This window comes from Gopherus evgoodei, chromosome 1 (genome assembly GCF_007399415.2).
Source record: "Gopherus evgoodei ecotype Sinaloan lineage chromosome 1, rGopEvg1_v1.p, whole genome shotgun sequence".
Lineage (NCBI taxonomy): Eukaryota > Metazoa > Chordata > Testudines > Testudinidae > Gopherus > Gopherus evgoodei.
Window position 1 is genome coordinate 256626106 of NC_044322.1, and position 25306 is coordinate 256651411.

Here is a 25306-nt window from a genome sequence, read left to right on the forward strand (position 1 = left end):
CTCCTCCTCGCCGGATGAAGCTGTGGCAGGGACCTCATCTTCAGGACCTTAGGGCCCATCAGGACCTCCTGCGCAGAGTGGCCCTTAACATCAATCTACCTGTGGAGGAGGTCCCAGAAGTTGAGGACCCAGTAGTGAGCATCCTCACTGCGGATGCTCCCACCCAGGTAGCGCTACCATTTATCAAGACCATCCAGGCCACTGCCAATACCCTTTGGCAGTCTCCAGCCTCCATTCCACCGACGGCTAAGGGAGTCGAAAGAAAGTACATGGTACCCTCTCGGGGGTATGAATACCTGTACGTCCACCCTCCTCCCTCTTCCCTAGTTGTCCAGTCGGTCAACAAAAGGGAACGACATGGCCAGCAGGCACCGGCCCCTAAATCCAAAGAGGCTGGACGGATGGATCTCCTGGGTCGCAAGGTGTACTCAGCAGGGGCCTTGCAACTCTGTGTGGCCAACCAACAGGCCCTATTGAGTCGGTACAGTTACAACACCTGGGCGGAGGTGGGTAGGTTCTCCGAGCTACTACTCCCGGACTCACGCCTGGAGTTCAATGCTTTCCTGAAGGAGGGTAAGAAAATGGCCAGGACCTCCCTCCAGGCCTCCCTAGATGCGGCCGACTCAGCAGCCAGAACCCTGGCCTCGGGGATTAACCATGAGGCGCATTTCCTGGCTTCAGGTCTCCAACCTACCCCTGGAACTGCAGCACACCATCCAGGACTTACCCTTTGATGGCAAGGGTTTGTTCTCAGACAAAACGGATCCCAGGCTGCAAAGCCTGAAGGACAATCGAGTTATCATACGCTCGCTGGGGATGCATACCCCTGCGACCCAGCGTAGACCCTTCAGGCCCCAAGCACGCCGCCCACATTTCCCACCCCGCCAGTGGCAGGGCCTCAGCAGAAGGCACGGATGGGGGGGCCGCAGACGCCAGTCCAGCTCCCAGGGGGGCCAAAACCAAGGGCCCTCTAAGGCACCACCGGGCCCCAAGTCCGGCTTTTGAAGGTGCACCCGGGGACGGCGTACCAGCCTCAGGAAAGGATCCTTCCCCTACCTTCTCCAGCCGCCTCTCCCACTTCCTCCCGGCGTGGTCCCAATTAACATCAGACCTTTGGGTTCTGCGCACGGTGAAGCAAGGATACCACCTACAATTTGCTTCTTCACCACCCTCCTGCCCCGCTTCCCGGTCCCTCTTCAGGGATCCCTCTCACGAGCAAATCCTCCTGCAGGAGGTCCGATCTCTCCTCGCAGCACGAGCTATAGAGGAGGTACCTCTAGATGAGAGAGGAAAGGGGTTTTACTCCCGATATTTTCTGATTCCCAAGTTGTGTTTCGGTATTCACGGACAACACAACGGCCATGTACTACATTAACAAACAGGGAGGGACCCGTTCGTCTCCCCTATGTCAGGAAGCTTTTGAAGGTGCGCCCGGGGACGGCGTACCAGCCTCAGGACTGGATCCTTCCCCTACCTTCTCCAGCCGCCTCTCCCACTTCCTGCCAGCATGGTCCCAATTAACATCAGACCTTTGGGTTCTGCGCATGGTGAAGCAAGGATACCACCTACAATTTACTTCTTCATCACCCTCCCGCCCCCCTTCCCGGTCCCTCTTCAGGGACCCCTCTCACGAGCAAACCCTCCTGCAGGAGGTACGATCTCTCCTCGCAGCACGAGCTATTGAGGAGGTACCTCTAGATGAGAGAGGAAAGGGGTTTTACTCCCGATATTTTCTGATTCCCAAGTTGTATTTCGGTATTCACGGACAACACAATGGCCATGTACTACATCAACAAACAGGGATGGACCTGTTCGTCTCCCCTATGTCAGGAAGCCATTCGACTCTGGGACTTCTGTATAGCCCAGTCGATAGATCTTGTGGCATCCTTTCTTCCAGGGGTCCAGAACGCACTGGCGGACAGGCTCAGCCGGTCCTTTCTCTGCCACGAATGGTCGATCAGACCGGACGTCATACATTCCCTCTTCCAGAGGTGGGGATTTCCCCGCATAGACCTGTTCGCTTCCCGCTCGAACAGGAAGTGCCAGGAGTTTTGCTCCTTTCAGGGCCTCTCCCGGGTCGATCATGGACGCATTCTTCCTGTCGTGGAGGCACCACCTATTGTATGCCTTCCCTCCGTTTCCCCTAGTGCACAAAGTCCTGTTGAAACTCCGCAGGGACAAAGCGCGTCTAATCCTGATCGCACCTGCGTGGCCCAGACAGCATTGGTTCACCACACTGCTGGATCTGTCTGTGGACTCTCCAGTCCCCCTCCCTCTCCATCCAGACCTGATCACACAGGACCACGGCAGGCTCCGTCACCTGGACCTACGAGCCCTCCACCTCACAGCGTGGCTCCTACATGGCTGAAAGCGGCAGAGTTGAGCTGCTCCGAGCCGGTTCAGCATGTTCTCCTTAGCAGCAGGAAGCCTTCAACCCGCTTAACGTACTCGGCGAAGTGGAAACGCTTCTCTTGCTGGTGTGCAACTCAGGGCCTTACCTCTTTGGAGGCTCCGATCCCCACGGTCCTAGACTACCTCTGGTACCTTAAGCAGCAGGGCCTGGTGACATCCTCCCTGAAGGTACACTTAACGGCCATATCCACTTTCTGACCAGGAGAAGGTGGCCACTCCGTGTTCTCCCACCCATTGGTTGCTCGGTTCATTAAAGGCCTAGAGCGTCTCTATCCCCCCGTACGTCGCCCTGCCCCTACCTGGGACCTTAACTTGGTCCTAAACAGGCTCATGCTCCCACCATTTGAGCCACTAGCGACTTGTTCGCTCCTGTACCTATCATGGAAAACAGTCTTCCTGGTGGCCATTACATCGGCCAGGCAGGTCTCCGAGCTGAGAGCTCTCACAGTGGACCCACCCTACACTGTTTTCCATAAAGACAAGGTACAGCTGCGACCCCACCCGGCGTTCCTCCCTAAGGTTGTGTCTGCCTTCCATACCAACCAGGACATCTTCCTCTCGGTCTTCTTCCCAAAGCCCCACTCTTCTCGGAGGGAGCAGCAGCTACACTCTTTAGATGTACGCAGAGCACTCGCTTTCTACATTGAGCGAACAAAGCCATTCCAAAAGTCTCCCCAACTGTTTGTGGTGGTTGTGGAGCAGATGAAAGGCCTGCCAATCTCCTCTCAGAGGATTTCCTCCTGGGTGACTGCATGCATTCGCGCATGCTAAGATCTAGCTCATGTCCCTTCTGGCCACCTCACAGCGCATTCCACTAGAGCTCAAGCGTCATCAGCCGCCTTCCTGGCGCGTGTACCTAACCAGGACATATGCCGTGCAGTGACCTGGTCATTGGTCCACACATTCACCTCGCACTACGCACTGGTCCAGCAATCAAGAGATGATGCAGCCTTTGGCGCAGCAGTTCTACATACTGCCACATCTCACTCCGACCCCATCACCTAGGTAAGGCTTGGGAATCACCTAACTTGAATGGATATGAGCAATCACTCGAAGAAGAAAAGACGGTTACTCACCTTTGTAACTGTTGTTCTTCGAGATGTGTTGTTCATATCCATTCCAAACCCACCCTCCTTCCCCTCTGTCGGAGTAGCCGGCAAGAAGGAACTGAAGGGTGGCCGGGTCGGCTGGGGTATATATTAGGTGCCATAGCGGTGCCACTCCAGGGGGCGCCCAGCCGACCCGCCGAGGGTTGCTAGGGTAAAAGTTTCTCTGACGAACGTGCACGCGGCGCACACACACCTAACTGGAATGGATATGAGCAACACATCTTGAAGAGAAACAGTTACAAAGGTGAGTAACTGTCTCCCCCCCGCCCGCGACAGCAATATGGTGCGCTGCTTGGGGGCAAAACAACAGGGACTGCCGCCCCTTGCAGATAGCCATCCCAAGCACCAGCTTGGAATGCTGGTGCCTGGAGCCGGCCCTGGCAGGCAGCAGCGCAGAAGGATGGCAATACATACCATGCCATCCTTACTTCTATGCTGCTGCTTGCAGCAGCTCTGCCTTCAGAGCTGGGCTCCTGGCCAGCAGGCCCAGCTCTCCAGCCGCCCAGCTCTGAAGTCAGTGCTGCCACCAGCACCAGCGCAGAAGTAGGGGTAGCAGTACCTGCAACCCCCCTACAATAATATTGCAATGCCCCGCACAACTCCTTTTTGGGTCAGGATCTCTAAAATTGCAACAACATAAAATTTCAGATTTAAAAATAGCTGAAATCATGAAATTTACAATTTTTAAAATTCTATGAATGTGAAATTGACCAACATGGCCTGTGGATTTGTCAGGGCCTTATCTGTAGGTGTATGTCTACACTGCAATTAAACATTTGTGGCTGGTCTGTGTCAACTGACTCAAGCTGGGGATGCAGGGCTGTTAAATTGCAGTGTAGACATTTGGGCTTGGACTGGAGCTCAGGCCCTGAGATTCTTTTATCCCTCTCCCTCCTCCCGCACCTGGCAGGGTCTCGGAGCTCAGGCTCCAGCAAAGCCCAAACATAGACTCATAGACTCATAGACTCATAGACTCTAGGACTGGAAGGGACCTCGAGAGGTCATCGAGTCCAGTCCCCTGTCCTCATGGCAGGACCAAATACTGTCTAGACCATCCCTGATAGACATTTATCTAACCTACTCTTAAATATCTCCAGCGATGGAGATTCCACAACTTCCCTAGGCAATCTATTCCAGTGTTTAACTACCCTGACAGTTAGGAACTTTTTCCTAATGTCCAACCTAAATCTCCCTTGCTGCAGTTTAAGCCCATTGTTTCTTGTTCTATCATTAGAGGCTAAGGTGAACAAGTTTTCTCCCTCCTCCTGATGAGACCCTTTTAGATACCTGAAAACTGCTATCAGGTCCCCTCTCAGTCTTCTCTTTTCCAAACTAAACAAACCCAATTCCTTCAGCCTTCCTTCATAGGTCATGTTCTCAAGACCTTTAATCATTCTTGTTGCTCTTCTCTGGACCCTCTCCAATTTCTCCACATCTTTCTTGAAATGCGGTGCCCAGAACTGGACACAATACTCCAGTTGAGGCCTAACCAGCGCAGAGTAAAGCGGAAGAATGACTTCTCGTGTCTTGTTTACAACACACCTGTTTATGCATCCCAGAATCACGTTTGCTTTTTTTGCAACAGTATCACACTGTTGACTCATATTAAGCTTGTGGTCCACTATGACCCCTAGATTTCTTTCTGCCATACTTCTTCCTAGACAGTCTCTTCCCATTCTGTATGTGTGAAACTGATTGTTCCTTCCTAAGTGGAGCACTTTGCATTTATCTTTATTGAACTTCATCCTGTTTACCTCAGACCATTTCTCCAACTTGTCCAGATCATTTTGAATTTTGACCCTGTCCTCCAAAGCAGTTGCAATCCCTCCCAGTTTGGTATCATCCGCAAACTTAATAAGCGTACTTTCTATGCCAACATCTAAATCGTTGATGAAGATATTGAACAGAACTGGCCCCAAAACAGACCCCTGCGGAACCCCACTTGTTATACCTTTCCAGCAGGATTGGGAGCCATTAACAACTACTCTCTGAGTACGGTTATCCAGCCAGTTATGCACCCACCTTATAGTAGCCCCATCTAAATTGTACTTTCCTAGCTTATCTATAAGAATATCATGCGAGACCGTATCAAATGCCTTACTAAAGTCTAGGTATATCACATCCACCGCTTCTCCCTTATCCACAAGGCTCGTTATCCTATCAAAGAACGCTATCAGATTGGTTTGACACGATTTGTTCTTTACAAATCCATGCTGGCTATTCCCTATTACCTTACCACCTTCCAAGTGTTTGCAGATGATGCCTTTGATTACCTGCTCCATTATCTTCCCTGGCACAGAAGTTAAACTAACAGGTCTGTAGTTACCTGGGTTGTTTTTATTTCCCTTTTTATAGATGGGCACTATATTTGCCCCCTTCCAGTCTTCTGGAATCTCCCCCGTCTCCCATGATTTCCCAAAGATAATAGCTAGAGGCTCAGATACCTCTTCTATTAACTCCTTGAGTATTCTAGGATGCATTTCATCAGGCCCTGGTGACTTGCAGGCATCTAACTTTTCTAAGTGATTTTTTACTTGCTCTTTCGTTATTTTCTCTTCTAAACCTACCCTCTTCTCGTAAGCATTCACTATACTAGACATTCCTTCAGACTTCTCAGTGAAGACCGAAACAAAGAAGTCATTAAGCATCTCTGCCATTTCCAAGTCTCCCGTTACTGTTCCCCCCTCCTCATTGAGCAGTGGGCCTACCCTGTCCTTAGTCTTCCTCTTGCTTCTAATGTATTGATAAAAAGTCTTCTTGTTTCCCTTTATTCCCATAGCTAGTTTGAGCTCATTTTGTGCCTTTGCTTGTCTAATCTTGCCTCTGCATTCCTGTGTTATTTGCCTATATTCATCCTTCGTGATCTGACCTAGTTTCCATTTTTTATATGACGCCTTTTTATTTTGTAGGTCACGCAAGATCTCAAGGGTAAGCCAAGGTGGTCTTTTGCCACATTTTCTATCTTTCCTAACCATCGGAATAACTTGCTTTTGGGCCCTTAATAGTGTCCCTTTGAAAAACTGCCAACTTTCCTCAGTTGTTTTTCCCCTCAGTCTTAATTCCCATGGGACCTTGCCTATCAGCTCTCTGAGCTTACCAAAATCCGCCTTCCTGAAATCCATGGTCTCTATTCTGCTGTACTCCCTTCTACCCTTCCTTAGAATTGCAAATTCTATGAGTTCGTGATCACTTTCACCCAAGCTTCCTTCTACTTTCAAATTCTCAACAAGTTCCTCCCTATTAGTTAAGATCAAGTCTAGAACAGCTTCCCCCCTAGTAGCTTTTTCAACTTTCTGAAATAAAAAGTTGTCTGCAATGCAGTCCAGGAACTTATTGGATTGTCTGTGCCCCGCGGTGTTATTTTCCCAACATATATCTGGGTAGTTGAAGTCCCCCATCACCACCAAATCTTGGGCTTTGGATGATTTTGTTAATTGTTTGAAAAAAGCCTCATCCACCTCTTCCGCCTGATTAGGTGGTCTGTAGTAGACTCCCAGCATGACATCACCTGTGTTTTTTACCCCTTTTAGCCTAACCCAGAGACTCTCCACCCTTCTGTCTCCTATGTCCATCTCCACCTCAGACCAAGTGTGTACATTTTTAATATATAAGGCAACACCTCCTCCCTTTTTCCCCTGTCTATCCTTCCTGAGCAAACTATACCCATCCACACCAACATTCCAGTCGTGTGTATTATCCCACCAAGTTTCAGTAATGCCAATAATGTCATAGTTGTATTTATTTATTAGCACTTCCAGTTCTTCCTGCTTATTACCCATACTTCTTGCATTTGTATAAAGGCATCTAAGATACTGGTTTGATCTCGCCTCCCAGCTTTGCCCTGACCCTCCTTCCTCTCTGCCATTATAGCCCGTGCTCCCTCCTGTTTCCAACCCATCTCCCAGGTCTTGTTCCCCACTTACCTGTGGGCTTTGCTCACCTGTCCCCGTCGAACCTAGTTCATCTACACTACAGTTTTAAAGCCAAATAGCCCAAGCTGCAAGAGCCCAAGTCAGCTGACACGGGCCAGCCACAGGGGTTCAACTGCAGGGTAGATACTCCCTTAGGTACTCAAATGGCACCATTACCATAGCATCATATTGCCTAACAATCTTTAAAGCATTTATTCTCAGAACACTCCTGGCTGTACTATCATTTCAATTTTGCAGAATGAGAAACTGAGACAGAGACAGGCTAAGCGCAACATCATCCAAGAAGCTTGCAGAAGAGCAGAGAATTGAACCCAGGTCTAAGGCTAGCATTCTGAATCGTCCTTTCCATGTTTAAGATCCGCTGCTTCATGTACTTGCCAGGCCAAAGAAATATTTTGGCAGTCTGTTAACTCTTCAAACGCATTGGTGCTGGACCTATGATCGGAAAGAAAGTAGGTCCCTGTATCCTACCCATATCTGCCCCACTCAGCTGCACCCAGAAGCTAGAACCTCCAAAGCACTACCATCCTCCTGAATCTAACAGTACCCAGTGCCATCACTTCTGTTATGCCTGCCCTAAGGGTGGAGAGAGGGGTTTGTCAGGGGTGAAAGAAAAGAGGAATTGTCTGCCCACATTAAAGAGGAGGCCTGCCTGTGGTAGCCTGTGGTCTGTAATTCAGCCAATCCACTCCTCTAAGAAAATTGCATGAGTTCACCACCATATCCCAGCTCTCGCTTAGACTTTAAGTCAAGGTGATCACTTTGTTCAGGAGGAAATAATTAAAATGCATATGAGTGATTTTTAATTTTATTTAATTTTTAACTCCACTGGTTATTGTACAGAAGATGGAGCCAACAGAACAAACCATCCTAAACTTGTACAATTCATTAGTGAATGTTTAGGAAAACCTTCAAGATCCTTGGAGGAAAGGTGCTGTACAAGTGTAAAGCATTATCGTCATCATGAAACAGACTGCTCAAGAGGACTAAGAAAATGATGACACCCCCCAATTTCATATTCAGCCCAGAAATATTTTAATGTTACCTGTGAGCCTTTAACGTCTACACAGTGTAGCAACCAGGGCTGATGTCAGAGATAGGGCGACCAGATGTCCCGATTTTATAGGGACAGTCCCAATTTTGGGGTCTTTTTTTTATATAAGCTCCTATTACTCCCCCACCCTCTGTCCCGATTTTTCACATTTGCTGTCTGGTCACCCTAGCCAGAGAAGACAGTGTAGGTAGCTGAGACAGTTGTTCCAGTCCTGTGCACGAGATGCTGATGCTCACTGGTACCTCCAGCGGTGAATCAGTGCTAATGCACTGCCCTGTGGGGCAACACAGGGTCTCACTAAGTGCAACAGCAACAGGAGGCTGATGTCATTAGCAGCAGCAGCTGTAGAAGAGAGCCAGCAGCAGGTGATTGCTAAGGAGGTGCCAGGCAGCATGAAGATGGCCTGAAATGAAGCCCTGAACAGTCCCTGGCTATTCTGAGATCCTGGAAAAGGCACAAAATGGAAGGCAAACTGGGAATGGGGAAAAACAGGGGCACAGGGGACACAAATGATGGGAGATGTGAAAAGATGAAAGAAGGTGAAAAAAATGGGCAGAGAGACAAGGGTGTGTGTGAGAAAAGGGCACAAATAGAGGGCAGAGAAAAGGGGGAAACAGCAAATGGAAGGAGGGAGCCAAGGCCACCAATGTGAAAGGGGAATGAGGAAAATAATAAATGTGGGACAGAGACAAGGTAAGAGGGTGAGTCCTCTGGGAGAAAGGGGGAAAATAAAGAGGATGGCATAGAGCTCCCACCTGTGAGGGAGAAGCCCTGCTTGTGTTTCCTTTCCTAAACCCAGTAAATCTTGAGTGCAGTGCTGGCAACAGCCCATCTCCTACTGAAAAAGCATGGATAAGGAAGGCATATGGATCAGAGCAACGTAGATAACCCCAGTACAACAAGACAACATGAAGTTTCCTTATGAACAATGTAGTATTTTAGAGAAAACTGGTTTGTTTTCTGAAACCATCTATCTGATCCAAGTGGAAGATATGAGTTTGGCCTTCTGATTGGTAAAGATAAAGTTGGGAGATAGTGTTTGTTAGTAGTTGCAGCATGTCACCTATTTGCTTCTGTTCACAGGTGAATTTTATAGGCTACAGTTCTCACTTGAAACAGCAAACCAATTCTCTCTGTTTCCAGATGCTCCCCCACATGTCTTTCTGTTCTCCATCAACATTGAGTGTCTATAGTAGATATTAGCAACAAAGAATATGTAGATATTTCATGTAGGTTACCCTGTGCATGGGGCAGCTGTTAGAAAATCATTTTAGACACTGGATCATCTTAATCTCCATCTCTTTTTTCATGTAGATTGCAATATGTGAAAGGTGGTTAATAATACTAAGGTGCTTTCATGGCATATTAGTGCATGACATTTTGAAGGACAATGTGGAAATGTACATATGTTTTGCTGACAGGAAAATATTAACTGTTCCCGTTAAACAGTAACACTTAGGGGTATTTGATTTAATTAATCAATCTAATTTTCATTTGCATAGCGTGTCATGAGGGTAACTCTATGTTCCCATAAGAGTTTTTTTAATTACATTTCACAGCTTCCTAATTATCTTATTTTCCATGCTCAAAGGAAAACACTGGCAACTCTTTTTTTCAACCTATGCAGATAGACAGTATACGCTTTCCGTAAAGCACAAAGGAGAAATGAAAATATCATCAGTTTGAACACTTTTGGGACACATTACTTACTGTGGTGGCACAGTGGATGTCTTTCCACACAGTGGCTTCCCTGGAGAGATCAGAGACTTCAAAAAAGTTATCAAGAATAACTTCCCCAATCATGTCATGTCTAGAAAATCTGTCAAAATCATATACACTGAAATGCAGTTTCCTGTTGCTGAGCTGATCATAGGCTACAGGAAACTGAAAGGTTTCATCAAAGACAGGATTTAAAGTCTTTCTGTGAACCCGTGTCTGAAACTTCTTTTTCCTGTCTGGGAGAAGGTAAATCTTAACGTACGGATCTGAGGTTCCTGTGAAGTCTTTAGCAGGTAGATCTAAGGCTTTGACAATGGTAACAACAAGGAGTTCATTTTCATAATCATACCGGAGAGTAAAGTTAAGTTTCCCACAGATTTTCACATCTTCTTGCTTGTCTTCCGAATCAACAGACTTCTGTTTATAGAGTTCTGGTTTTATTCGCCCAATGCTGGTTGTTGTCTCACCCCGTTGTAAAATTGGATCTGTCCCCATGTTAAAATCAACACTGGACACTTGCATCTGCCTTGGCAAGTGCCTCCTGAAAGAATTATGCCTGCACACACAAAAAATTAGCTGGGATTATCTCCATGAAAACATATGGGTTTTCCCAAATAAAAATATGAACAAAAATTCTAAACAAATAAAAGTTTAGGTTTAAAAACAAAGAAATTGCTGTGCAAATCCAGTCTTGAACTAAGAATTAACATTAACACCATACAACATAATTTTACATGAAAATGGAATTTCTTATCTCAAAAGAAACCCAACTTCCTAGCAATACAACACATACCTTGTTTTGAAAAATGTGTACCTGAAACTGCATAAGAAATTATAGGACTCCCCAAACTTCAGTAAGGCTAAAACATCACTGTAAATTTATACCTTCATTTTCATGGTAAGTGCCATGTGATTTTTAAAAAAAATCAGAATTGGCCAGGACTTCAGTTTTGTATCTCATAAAATAGGATCTCTAACACTGATCCCTAGCACCATGCTGGAGTATTAGTACAGTGTTGTTACACAGGAAAAAGTACCGCCTACCACTCATCATCAACACTTCCTGGAACTTTTGGGCATTCCTTGGAGGTTTTCCATCTAAGTATTTAACAGGCTCAACACTTCTCAACTTGCGAGATCTGAAAAGACCATAAGGTACTAGGCCTGCAGGTAAAAGTATAGCATTTAACCAGTAGAGGCCCTAATCCTGTAAAGATTTATACACATGCTTACATCTTTTCAGGATTGAGGTTATAGTTGGGTTCCGATTGGTGTTTTAACATTTAACATTGAATTCTAGCTCTTCTATAGTTTAAAGCTTTATTAGACATTTTTATGTTCCATTTTTTCCTGCTTTCCTATTCACTCTACAGTGTGTCAGAAGATGAATTCACTTAATGATACCAGAAGAAATTATTTTTAATTCCTCCTCATTTGGATTGCAGTATAGTACATTCGTGATACTTAAGGCCTTATGCTGTCTACAATAACAGTGGGAATTTTGCCATTGCCTTCAAAAAGAGTAGGATCTGGCCTATTATGTGTTTTACAGTAGTATAAAATGTAGGATAATATACTTACTATATTTAATCTGGTGAAGACTTTGTGTAACCTAAATGTCCCTTCCATTTTTCTGCCACTATAAAATTTCCCTGGCATATTACCACCCTTGTAAGCTGTGCTGTGACAAACTCAGATTGCTCCTATGACTACGCTTATACTTAGTTGCCATTAAAAACCAATTTAATAGTCAGAATTTCCTCATTTTTGCACAATCTATTACTTATTAATGCCAGATATAAATGTGCATTACTGCTCAGTTCCCCCACAGTTCAGCATGCTGAAACCAAGAAGAGACATAGCTGTACGTTTATTTCTTTAAACCAGGAAAACAAATTCTCCATTTGAAAATGATTATGAGTAATTTCATGGAAAATATTCTTATTTATGCTGCATGGGAGAGGTGCACAATGAACAAAACTGCTGTGGATTCTCTGAGTGCTGCACCAAGGGGGCAATCTGCAGCCATTAAATAATAAACAAGAACATTTTCCATTCTGGATGCCTTAGGGGTGTTGAGTGCAGGGAACAGTCCTCTCAACACAGTCATAATTTGGATTTGAACTGGTTATAAGAAATCTAAGTGTTTCAAATCTGAAAGTCATATGCATAAAACACACTTCTGATCACACACATTTCTGGATTACAAATAAACTCTCAAACTGAACTCTAATCAAATTAAAAAAATAAATTAAATATAAGTTAAGGTGCCACAAATGTCCTCGACTCTGCCTGCAAATTTGGAGGGATTTTTAAAAAAATGTTTTTCTCCTCCATGTTCTATGAAAAAATCTACATAAACAGGAGAATCTAACTATGCAGTAGAAACTGTGAAACAAACTGCTGTTAGAGGAACAAAGTAAGCAAAATGGGAACATACAAAAAAGGTTCTTTGATCTCTTGCATTTATAATAATCTGAGGTAGTATTTGTAAAAATAATAGGTAACGTTTTTCTAACAAATGTAATTTCTACATTGCAAGAGTCCTTTCAAAATTAAAAATATTTACACACACACACACACACATGCTGTAATATCCTTCAATGAAACAAGTCACTGTTTTAAGTGTCACTTGATAAAACTGTACAGCTGTAAGATTCCTCTTTGTAGGAACCAAGACTCAGTAGCACTTTTACTCTACTAAGCCAATGCCCTAATTACACAGTACCTAGTGAATGTTCTAAGTCACAACTTTTCAACAAGACAGCTAATTACTCTTTTAATTATTAAGGTGCTTCACTGTTGTCATGGCAACATAGTTATGTTCCTTTTTTCTGCAATAACAAAGGGATTAATGACTGTTATACTGAAGTGCAAGGATCTCAGCCAATCACATTGTGGAGATGCCATATAGTTACCGACTCACATCTCTACTAGGGCTTTCAATGACAAGAGAGTGCAGGTCCATGCACTCTGATTCACCACTGCACCTAAAAGCACCATCATAAATAATAATACCTAGCTCTTATATAAGATTTTTCATCAGTAAATTAGAAAGTGCTTAAAACTGGTCTTCACATCCCCTAAACAAGCATGATATCCTCAAATCAGATGAGAAAAACTTTGTGTCATAAACGTTTACTCCCCCCCGATATTTTCCAGTAATAATAATAATAGTAATTATATAACAATGAGTAACATAACAGTGCTTTCTGTTAACTCAGTAAGAACCACACCCAAAGAAATAAGAACAGACAGATGACACTATGATTAAGACTGGAAGTCAGGATATATGAGTTCAATTATTAGCTCTTTCACAGACTCTGTGTGACCTTGGGCAAATCACTTAGTCGGCTGTCTAGCCAAACATATAAGTACATGCTTAACTGTAAACGTGCTTAAATTAACCCCTAGAATGGAACATAAGCACATGCTTAAGTACTTTGCTGAGTATGGATGGACCTAAGGATGTGCTTTAAGTACTTTAGATGTGCTTTAAGACAGAGGTGGGCAAACTACGGCCCGTGGGACCCCCCTTCTGCCCAGTCCCTGAGCTCCTGCCCCGGGAAGCTCACCCCTGGCCCCTTCCCTACAGTTCCCCCTCCCTTGCAGCCCAGCTCGCTCCACCGCCGGCGCAATGCTCTGGGCAGCTGGGCTGCAAGCTCTTGCCGGACAGTGCAGCTGCAGATCCGCAGCCTGACCCAGTGCTCTGTGCTGTGTGGTGGTGTGGCTGGCTCCAGCCGGGCGTCGCGGCTGCCTGTCCTGGTGCTCTGGGTGGTGCAGCTGTTGTGCTGCCAGCCACTGGTGCTCCAGGCAGTGTGGTAAGAGGGCAAGGAGTGTGGGGGGGAGGTGTGCTGGATAGAGGGCAGGGGAGTTCGGGGTGGTAGTCAGAGGGCAGGGGTCTGGATAGGGGTCGAGGCAGTCAGAGGGTGAGGAACAGGGGTTTGAATGGGGGCAGAGGTCCCCAGGGGGCAGTCAGGAAGGAAAAACGGGGTTGGATGGGGTGGTGGAGGGCAGTCAGGGGAAGGGGTTCTGGGGGCGGTCAGGGAGAAGGGGTGATTGGATAGGGCAAGGGTCCTGGGGGGAACAGTCAGCAATGAGAGAGGTTGGATGGGGCAGCGAGAGGCAGTCAGAGATGGGGGTTTCAGGGGCTGTCAGGGGAAAAGGAATGGAGGGGTTGGGTGGGACAGAAGCCCCGGGGGGGCTGTCGGGGAGGAGACGCGGGGGGGTCAGATAGGGGGTAGGGGCTGGGCCATGCCTGGCTGTTTGGGGAGGCACAGCCTCCACTAACCAGCCTTCCATACAATTTTGGAAACCCGATGCGGCCCTCAGGCCAAAATGTTTGCCCGTCCCTGCTTTAAGATCATGGTGACTCAGTTCTTCATCTGTAAAATGGGGGCTGGGGCGGGTTTTGATAATACTTCTTTTCTCTCAAACTTTATCTATTTTGTCCAGTTAGATTGTAAGCTTTTCAGGGCCTCTTTATATAATGGGGCTTCATTTTCAGTTGGGGCCTCTAGGCATTACTGTAGTACAAATTATAAAGAGTAATAATTTGGCCTTTGGCCTTAGAGTTTACTTAACCCAATATAGGATTATTAACTTGCACAGAGAAAGCACATTCACGTTATAAACTAATTATAAAATAATGAATAGTATAGAGCAGACAGTTTGGATACTCTTATTTCTCCTTCTGTATGATACAAGGATATGGGGACTTGCAATGAACTTGTAAGGCAGTAAGTTAGTCTGTTAGTGGTTGCTCCAGCCATTAAGCATAAGGGTTTCTTTCTCTTATTTTTAATCATATCTAATGTAACTAAGATGTTCTAATTATCTAAACAAATGTCTAGTCCTTTCTTCAATCCTAGACTCATAGTCTGAATCCTACTGTGGTAATTAGTTCCACAGGTCAATTTTGCCCTGCATTTTTTCCCCATTTGACCAGCTTTTAATTTGTCACTTTTCAGTTTTGTTGAAAATTCCCTTGGTCTTGCATTATAAGGAAGAGTAAATAGATGCACCCAATTTACCATGAATTATTTTGTGTACTTCTATTATTTCCCCTCACTCCTCTCCTCTTTAAACTGAACTGTCCCAGTCTTTTCAATATCTCCTCATAGCAAAGTCTCTCCATGCTACTAAAGATTTTCATTTCTGCCTCTGGAACTCTTCTATTTTTGCTATCTCTGTGTTGACTATAGTGGGAATTCTGAGCTCAACATCTCTGAAAATCTGTTTGTATGCATGCCAACTTGGGCACCCAAAAATGGAGGGATCCAAAGTTAGAAGCTACCTTTGCAGATTTGGCCTTAGTGACTTTCTCAAGGTCACACAGTGAGTTAGTGGCAGAGTTAAAAATGGAATTTGAGTCTCCTCATAGTCGTACATTCACCCCACTAGGCAGTAGCTGCCTCCTGCAGATTTCAGCTGCCCCTGTCCTTTCTCTAGTTTGATTAATTTCTTAAAAAGTAAATACTCTCTACTGCGAAAGTTACTTTAAATTTAACTCCTATTTAGTTAATCTCAGCAGATGAGCTGGAGGAAGAAAAGCAGAGGAAAGAAAGAAGCTGGGGTGAAATGGGATTGATTTGGGAGTGTCACAAAGGAGGAAAGAGGAACTTAATATTTTCCACCATGAGACCAACTTCTCTTTTAGAGATGCTATGGATTGTACTTCTGGATAGTTTCAATTCTCACCTGCTGTTATAGCAAATTAAATCAAAGGCTGTTTAATAAGCCCAATTTAGATTTTTCAGTAGTTAAACTACAGTTGCAAATGGTCAGATGGCCACAAACTGCTTCTGAAAGGACTTCTGGCATCCTGGGGAAGAAAGAGACCAAACAATTCAAGAACTTTTTTAAAAGATGAAGTTAGATGAAATTTGTTAGAAAACAAATGTAGGTAAGAGTGTTTGTAACTGACATCACACTAAGAACCCCAGAATGGATGGCTATGTTACAATAAATAGCTCAAAATGATTTTTAAAAAGTTGTTTTTTCCTTTCTGAAAATGTAAATTGTTCCTGGGCTGCTAGTGAGTGTGGTTCTCAAGCGGATGAAGGTACAAAGCCAAAATGTACCCAAGAGGTGAAACAGTGGTGCAGAAATGCTCATCCTGTTATAGTTTACTGCTTAATTGGGATCAAGACACCGTAAGAGTGACTTTTTTTAATATGCCAACCTTCTTCATATTATTACAAACTACAACAATGATATAAAATGTTCCAGTTAAGCTGAGAAACATCATTTTCCTGAACATGTCTCTGTGTTAAAAATACTATCCAGAAATTGTGATCAGACACATTGTTAGGTTTTGAATAATTTATTATATGATTATAGTTATAATTAGTTAATATCAGGCAGTTTGTTTTTATTAATAATTAAGTAATGCGAGAAGACCAAAAATGTATCTCATTTGCATGATAGACTCCTATCCAGATCCTCTGCTCTAAATCTAAGTTCAGCATAGGTAATAGGGGATATTAAGGGTTGGTAACGCTCCCTAATTCTCTGCTCCAGTACAGGTTAGAGAAGCCTAGGAGCTACTCTAACTTTGGCTATGCTCAGTTGGCAGATGGTCTGAGTGCAATGCATTCTGGTCATTTTCTGTTGTGACATGCCCTTGCTGAATAGTGCTTCTGCTGAGAGTGGTGTAGTAGGCAGCTACACAACTTCTATGCCTGCTAGGGACTCTCCTACCTCTACAGGTATTCCAACAAGGAAGCTGTAGCCACCTTCTCAGAGTGACACAAAAGAGACTGAGCAATCCAGAGAATTGACCTTTGTGTCTGCTCTCCTGATATATAAAGTTTTGGATTATGATAATTACACTACTGAATGTGAGAGGTTCAAGGAGCAGTAGGCAAACAGCTATATGAAACAAGTGTAGGTATGGGGAAAAGGTATTTGTAAATACAGAATGGACCATGTGTAAGGCTACTGTGAAGCTTTTATGGGGGATCTGATTCTAAAATACACAAGAAAGTATTTTGTATGATAGACACTCAGGTTTGAGGGGAACCCTAAAAGGACTATATCTCCAAAGATCCTACTGTCAAATGGCAGCTCCAAAGCCAGGAGAGATGAAAGGCCGATCTGAGTGAAGTTTTCCCCTTGATAATCTGGAATGAGCAAGAGAGAAAGACCCCCTGGAAACACTACCAGCTGATACCAGTGAGAAGAGGAGAAATCACTGCTTATACTCCTTAAGATTGTCCCCAACTCCAAGACTTTTTATGGTTTTAGGGTCTGATCCAATGCCCATTAGAAATCTACAGGAATACTTCCATGGACTTGAATGGGCTTTGGATCAGGATCCTGGGAGCTGTTTCCTTTCCTATATGATACCACACATAGTACTTGGGTTTGCAGCTAGATATTTCTTCTATCTATTCATTGATTGATGTTTCTTGGAGGTTTACACTATCTGATGGAGATTTTGGGGCATGAGAAGTGATGGCATGGACAAGAACCTTCTACTTAATATCAAACTATTCTATGTAATATTCTCATCATGTTAAATGATACCAACTTTGGTCGCTTTCTGGCCAGAATGACAGTTATGATTTCATGGATGTCTCTCCAGCATTTTAAAAATGTTTCATGTAACAAATCAGATTCTGTGCTCCACCACATAGGAAGAAGAGCACTGGGACTTGGAGCCCAGACAAAGTGGGAGAAAAAGACGGCTTTAAGCCATCTGTGCACCTTCCTAATTCAAGGATGTTAAAGAGGATTGTGCAGTTCCTGGTGTGAGTGAGACCTTCCCCAAGAAATGTTTTGATTTATGACAGCCTTACATCGCTGCTTCACAGCCTGGAACAGTAGTAGAACAAAGCACTCCAGCCACTCACCATCCCATTCACAATACTCTCCCAGCAAATCCCTATGCACAGGAGGTCAATATAAGGTTTTTTTATGTACATATATACTGGGCATAAAGAGGCCACTGTGGGGGACAGATTCTGTCTCAAGATGTCATCTTCAACATTTGCCTGAACTGTTCATGTGTTTTCGCTTCAGTTTCAAGTGTACATAGTACAAATCATTTATTGAGCAAAAATGAAATACTTTATATTTAGCATTTATTAGTTTCATTTATGTCATGATTCACAGCATATCTCTTCCCCGCTTTCATTCTCCTTGTGTTTAAAAAGTATTACTAAATTATTTCAGATGTAGTGAGTGATGTTGTATTTCACTGTTTAAATGTCTCCTGTGCATTAAATACTTAAGTCACAAAAAATTCTTTGATACTACAGGTACTGCTACGTGTCACAGTATATCTTTAGTTCACCGCATATTGACATAATCCAGTACCTGAGATGGACAAACAGTTGTTATTCTCTAAATTGTACCAGGGCTTTCGAAGCTGGTTCAGATTTATTAAAAAAAATCCCTGTGTTATAGGTGTAATGTATTAGGAATATTCCACAAAGAGATATATTTTGTTGAGTGTGGAATTTTTAATCCTTTTAAAATGTCAGTCCACATTTTAAAGAAATGTGCAGCAACCACATGGTTGTAATTTATTTTCTCAGTCAAATTTTCAGTTGAAGGAGCTGTAAAAATATGCATACCGATTGTACCTGAAAGCTGGAGATGTCCTATATGCTTGCCTGGCTCTGGCAAATTGCCGTAAAAGAGCCTTCCTTAATAAAAGTTTGTATGGAAATGTGTCACAAGTACAAATACATATTTAAGTACAATAGCGACAGACATAGACTTGATCTTTGCATTTATAAACAATGAAATAATTTAATTTAAATATTCATTTTTGATAAAGTGTTCATTATGGCTGTTTACTGAAAACTTTGCAGAAATGTTGATGCTTTGGCTTAATATGACTGTTTTACCGAAAACTTGTAAGCACTGGATTGAGAACGCTCCAATTTTGAGGCCTTAATTCACAACGAAATGCTCTGCCTCTTATCTTTACTCTATAAATTGCCATAAAATTGAGTTTTCCTTACCTTGAGGAGGATGCAGGCTCAGTGATCTGTCTCTGCATGCGTGCATGTTTAATTAGATGTTCTTTCAATGCATTCTGGACTTCGGCTGGAATATCAGGTGAAGTGTGGCTAATTTTCATTGCAGCCTCAAGTACCTTCACGGAAGGTTTCCCATTTTCTTTAATTTCCTTTTTCTCGTTGGTTTCGAAAACCTCAGCAGGAGCACTACAGGTGCTTTGAGGGATATTACTGGTATTAGAAATAAGAGGTTTGCTTCTCCAGCATGGCCAACACAACTTCCAAAAGACAAATAGCGAGACTACCAGCAAGGCAAGCCCACAGAAGCTGACGACTACTGCTAGCAGACTGACTGAGATGTCTGCAAACAATCAAAAACAAAGATCATCAAGACAGTCAAATACAGAGAAAAGGAAACATGACATAACTAAGGAAGCAGAAGATTTTAGATATTTCTCTTACGTAGCGCTTTCAGGATATGACAGATGATCATTTTCACTCTTGCAAATATCTAAAAGATATACATTTTTCAAGTTTTATCCACTAATAACAATTTAACTAAAATTCTATTAATTATTGCTTTGTTGCTCAACCAATGGCCAGTTTCAGCCAGTTTTACTCACCCTAAAATGAATGGGTGTACATGAGGAGTCAAGTGCTAATCATTGAGAGGAAGCGTAGCCTGTCTTTCCGTTGATTTTAGTGGGCTTTGGGTTAGGCCCTTGGGTTAGGCTCTGGCAAGAACTTCAGTGGAGTAAAACCAAGAATGTATCTGACTCAAAAAATTAAATCACAGAAGGTATCTTCTATGAGTACACATTAATATAGCTCATCATATGAACCCTGGCAGATATATACTGTTGTTCAGCATCTTCCAAACTTTAGTCACGTTAGGAAACAGGATTCAGCTGCTCTCTTTTTTTAATAAATATGGAGATATGACTAGCACAGGCTAACATCCAAAAGCTACTCAGATCAAGATTGCATTTAGTGTGGTGGTACCTGGAGGCTCCATGGGCTATCCCTCTGTACTGAAAATGAGACTCACCACAGAGCAAATTGTAGACCATGTGCTGCACTTTAGCTACCCCTGCTATCCTGCATTTGATTTGGCCTGTCACCATGGGTGAACATGTCCAATGACATTACCAAAACAAAGAAAACAGATTTTATCTCTCTCAACTTTGTGAACAGATTCAGATTTTAGGGGAAGGCTGACCTTTCGTAGTGTCAGTAGGAGTCCTGATTAGGAGTGTTGTTATATGAGACACACTTCAGTTAGATTTTTTTCAGTACCATGTTATATTATAAAATATAGACTTAAAAATTCTCAAACTCCTTTTCTTTTGAAAAGGGCCTTTCACATGTTTTTAAATTATTTAATCGGCCTCAATTAAATCTTGTGAAGAATTCTTGTCCCCTAAGCAATTGCTGCTACTGCTTGTTACAACAAGGGTTGACAGATCTACAGCTAATACTTTGCATCCAAAGCTTCAGGCTCCATGCAGCTAAAATGAACCAGCTGAGAAGCACATTGAGCACTTTAAATACAAGTTTGCAAAAAAATCACAGAAAGAAAAAAATCCTTGAACTACACAGTGGTTCTATGAAATAGTATGTAGCTCATTCTTTCCTTAGGGGGATTAGAAGTACAATTGAAATTTGAGAAGTTTGTTTTTTTAAAGATTATAATTATGATTTCCAGATACATATCTTTCAATAATAAATATTGAACTCAATGTCCATATACCATGAAAAGAGATAACAGTAATAAAAGAAATAAAAGAAAGGTTTAGAGCTTTGAGAAAATTGGAAAGGCTCAGAAAAACCTTGGGGTTTAAACTAAGCCAAATCAAGATAAAAAGTGTTCTTAAAAATATAAAAGCAGAACATTCTTTTGCGTAGAGACTGTACAGTTTGGCCAATGTACATGGCAGAGGGGCATTTCTGGCACATGATGGTATTTATCACATTGGTAGACCTGCAGGTGAACGCAAAAGAATAAATGGACACAAATCAGACATCAAGAATTGTAACATTCAAAAACCAGTAGGAGAGCACTTCAATCTCCCTAGACACTCAATAACAGACTTAAAAGTAGCCATTCTTCAACAAAAAAAATTCAAAAACAGATTTCAGTGAGAAACTGTAGAACTGGAATTAATTTGCAAACTGGACATCATCAAATTAGCCCTGAATAAAGACTGGAAGTGGCTAGGTCACTACAAAAAGTAGTTTTCCCTCTGTTGATACTTCCCTCTGTTGATACTCACACCTTCTTGTCAACTGTTGGGGATAGGCTACATCCACCCTGTTTGAATTGTCCTCGTTAGCACTGACCCCCTAACTTGGTAAGGTAACTCCCATCTTTTCATGTGCTATAATATATATACCTGCCTACTGTATTTTTCACTCCATGCACCTGATAAAGTGGGTTTTAGCCCATGAAAGCTTATGCCCAAATAAATTTGTTAGTCTCTAATGTGCCACAAGGACGCCTCGTTGTTTTTGCTGAACAGACTAACCTGACTACCCCTCTGAAATTTCAATGAGAATCATTCATTGTAAGGCCAGAAGGGACCATTAGATCCTCTGTCTAGTCTGATCTCTGTTATTTCACAGGCCATTCAGTTTCAATAACTAATTTGAATTTGTCTGGCTTCAGCTTCCAGCCATAGGTTTTTGTTATGCCTTTCTCCACTAGAGTAAAGAGGCCCATCATTTTCTATCCACGAAAGTAGTTATAACTGTAATCAAGTTGTTTCTCAATCTTTTTGATAAATTAAACAGATTGAGTTTTATGTAGAGAGGGGTGGGAGATGGTTCCCCATCCCAGACTGTGATGAACCTACCCCAAAATTTGCATTAGCCTCCCCGCCACAACCTCCTCTCCCACTGCAAAGGTCAAATGTTACACAGTAGTAAGGGAGGCATGGGGCGCTAAGTCTGCTGTGAAAGTGATATTTGCATGTTTGTTAATATCACTTTTCCCAGCTAGCTAACAAGTTTGCTGAAAAAAGTGATATTGACAAAGTTTCTTTGCAACACCCCTCCTGTCTTAAACAGTAATTATTAAAAAAAATATTCTGTTTATAACATTAATTTGATAAAATGTGTTTTGGTCTTAATTTAAAAGCAATGTGAAAATGTAAATTCATTTTAAACAGTAGAGTTATAAATGTAGCATTTAAAATAGGGTTAATATAAAAATGTGTTTTAATTTCTAAGCAGTGGGGGGCACACTCAAAGACTTGTGGTGAGAAAGAGGTCACCAGTACAAAAAGTTTGAGAACCACTGGTCTAGATAATAGTTAGTCCTGCCTCAGTGCAAGAGATTGGACTAGATGACCTATTGAGGTCCCTTCCAGTACTACATTACTATAATTCTAGGCTACTGTAGATATGGCCTTTATCCTTTCCTCCTTGATGTATGATCTTGCATTTGGCTGTACTAAAACACATTTTGTTTGAACAAGTCCAGATTACCAGGAGAACCAGGTGGCTCTGTCTGACTGTCCTGTCCTCATCACTATTTATCATTCCACTAGTCTGTGCTATCCCCCAATTTTATCAGCCATTATATTTATTTCCAAATCATTGATAAAAATGTTGAATACTGTCAAACCTAAACCCAGCAGAATCTCTCTAGAAACACCCACATTCAATGAGGATTCCCCAGTACTACTTTTTTGAGTTCCCTTATTAGGAACATGAGAAAGTTTAGTTATTTGAATAGGTGCATGGAATCACAAATAAAAAGCAGTCATAGAATTGTACAAATCCTTTCCTTTGAAGCTCTTGATAAAATCCAACACATGTGAGTTATTGGTCTTAGCCAGAGGCAGTGGCTTTTCTAATACTTCAACTTTTCTGTGAAGGAAAACACTTTTTAAATCAAGGCTCCCACTCACAACTTAGTACTAACCTCTTTAGTTTTAACAGCTTTAAATTGTAAATATTTTAAATGTTTTTCTCATCTATTTCAGATTTTTTCTAATTCTAATAACGTTACAGGAAATATATCCAATCATGTTAACCCAAAAGAATCAAATCAGACTTCTAAACCCTCAACAGAAAGAAAAAAAATATATGAGAGGTAATTTTAGGAGTATTTGAAATATATTCAATGGCTTCACATGCTGTAATGGTACCATAAAATATTTTAATTAATAGCAATGCAGTTTTGCATTTCCTAGGAAGTTGAACAGCAAATTCATTCCCCAAATACTGAAATAATTGCTATAAATCTAAATATCATAGAAGATAACAAAAAGTACAGATAGTATTAGCTCACTTCCTCAGTTCTGATGGTCACTCAACCATTATTATTAATTTTAAAATTACTCTGCTGTCAGATTAAGCCAGAATTCATTCAAACCCAGCTGTGGAATAGTATTAAACCTGAGCTTTCCAAGTCCTATGTATCAGACTTGAAATGTCACCTATAATGTCTTTTTCACAGAAAGTTTGATTTGATAAGAGAAAATATCAAGAGACATTTCTTCAGACAGGAGTCTCTTTGCATGCCCATCAAGGAAGTTTAGTACTTAAGGCTGAATCTGTCAACAGGAATGGATTGCATTCCCTGTATGTCAATAGTGTGCTATTTGTCCCTAACTAAGACTTAAAGATAGGGACAAATTAAGAGCCTAATTTATTTTTGGATGCAGATGGATGTACATTAATTCTGTTATGGCAAGTCATGGGTGTCTATATTCTGAGATGGCTGCTCTAACCTGCTCTGGGTTTGAAGATGGTTCAGGAAATCAGGGACCTGTAACCAGCTCCCCGACAGCCTTCTCCGCCCAGCTGAATTCAGCCATTTATCTTCAATGGTATCTAGAATAGGACATCTCAATTTTTGTTCTTATTCTTCACAATATCTTATAAGTGCTGTGAATTGCATTTAGTATTCCTGTCCTCATGTTGTGCTGTATTAAAACTATGGGTGAAAACATGTCCAGATTGAAGTCAATCACAAATCTCCTATTGACTTCAGGATAGGGCCAGGATTTCACCTAGAGTATTTTTTGTACAACATCCAATCATTTGCCATGATTTCATCTCCACCAGCTAATAAGAGTTTATGATTAAAAGTACCTGTCATATTTCTGTTGGTTTTCCAATTAAAATGACTCTTTCAAGATGTTGTATCATTGGGCCATTTTGTATTTCTCATCTGAGTTTGTCACATTTATTTTTGGAAATGCAGAGTGCCTGAGTAGTATTTACTTCAAATTCTTCTTCCTCTAGCTTCTGGCTTTCACTGTTTATAGGTGCCCTTGAAAATACATCCACTACAAAAAGCTCATTATCAGCCAGTATTTCACATTAAACAAGTACTCAAGAAATTTCACGATCATTTTCTGGATTCTAGATTATGCTTTGCACAATAATTTCTGTAACAAAGCATCCAACAATTTATGGTCCATATTGACTTCAGCTGATTTCAGCTCATAAAATCATTCATTACCAAACAAACTGCCTGCATTTCCTTTTCAATCTGAATGCAGTTTGGTTATATTTCAGTGCTTTGGAAACATACCTCACTGCGTGGCTATCTTATAGAAGGACTCATGTGAGTTTGCACTGAGACCCAGGTGTCTTTGTTAATCTCAATTACAGTGTTTCTAGAACTTTTATTTAAGTGCTCCAAATTTCTCTTTTGCTAATCACTCAAGTGACATTCAGTACTATCCACAGGCAGCACTCTGAGTGTAGCACTTAATTATGACAAATTAGATCACCTTCGTAGGATTTTCCATTTGTACAACTGCCTGGATACAATCAAACTCCATTGTAAGTGAGCATGAGTCCTATACAACTAATCTCATTTAGACTAAATCTAGCATGTTTGCTGTTTAATTTAAGATTTTTTTCCTTTGGAAAACTGTGGAACATTACACAGTTGTATTGTTGATCATTGTGTTAAGTATTTCTCCCCTAAATTAACAAATCATCAACAATTATTTCCACTCCATCCAGACCCCCACAGATTGGAAACATTATACTTTAGTATATCTCAGGAAGCTGAAGGTGTTTTGTAGTTTCTCTAGTAAACTAGACTTGTCAAAATACTTTACTCACATCCAAAACTGAAAACACTCT

General features: G+C 42.3%; 1 protein-coding gene across 2 annotated transcripts in view; it reads right to left on the reverse strand.

Moving 5' to 3' along the window:
• The window catches only part of SYT10 (synaptotagmin 10), a 56672-nt gene that overhangs the window by 25827 nt on the left and 5539 nt on the right, over positions 1–25306 (reverse strand). For both annotated transcript variants that reach the window (XM_030543745.1, XM_030543738.1), the window contains exons 2-3: positions 19202–19559; positions 10218–10782 (exon numbers count right to left, since the gene is read on the reverse strand). In XM_030543745.1, the coding sequence (XP_030399605.1) occupies positions 10218–10782; positions 19202–19559 (923 nt within the window). The remainder of the gene's footprint in view (positions 1–10217; positions 10783–19201; positions 19560–25306) is intronic.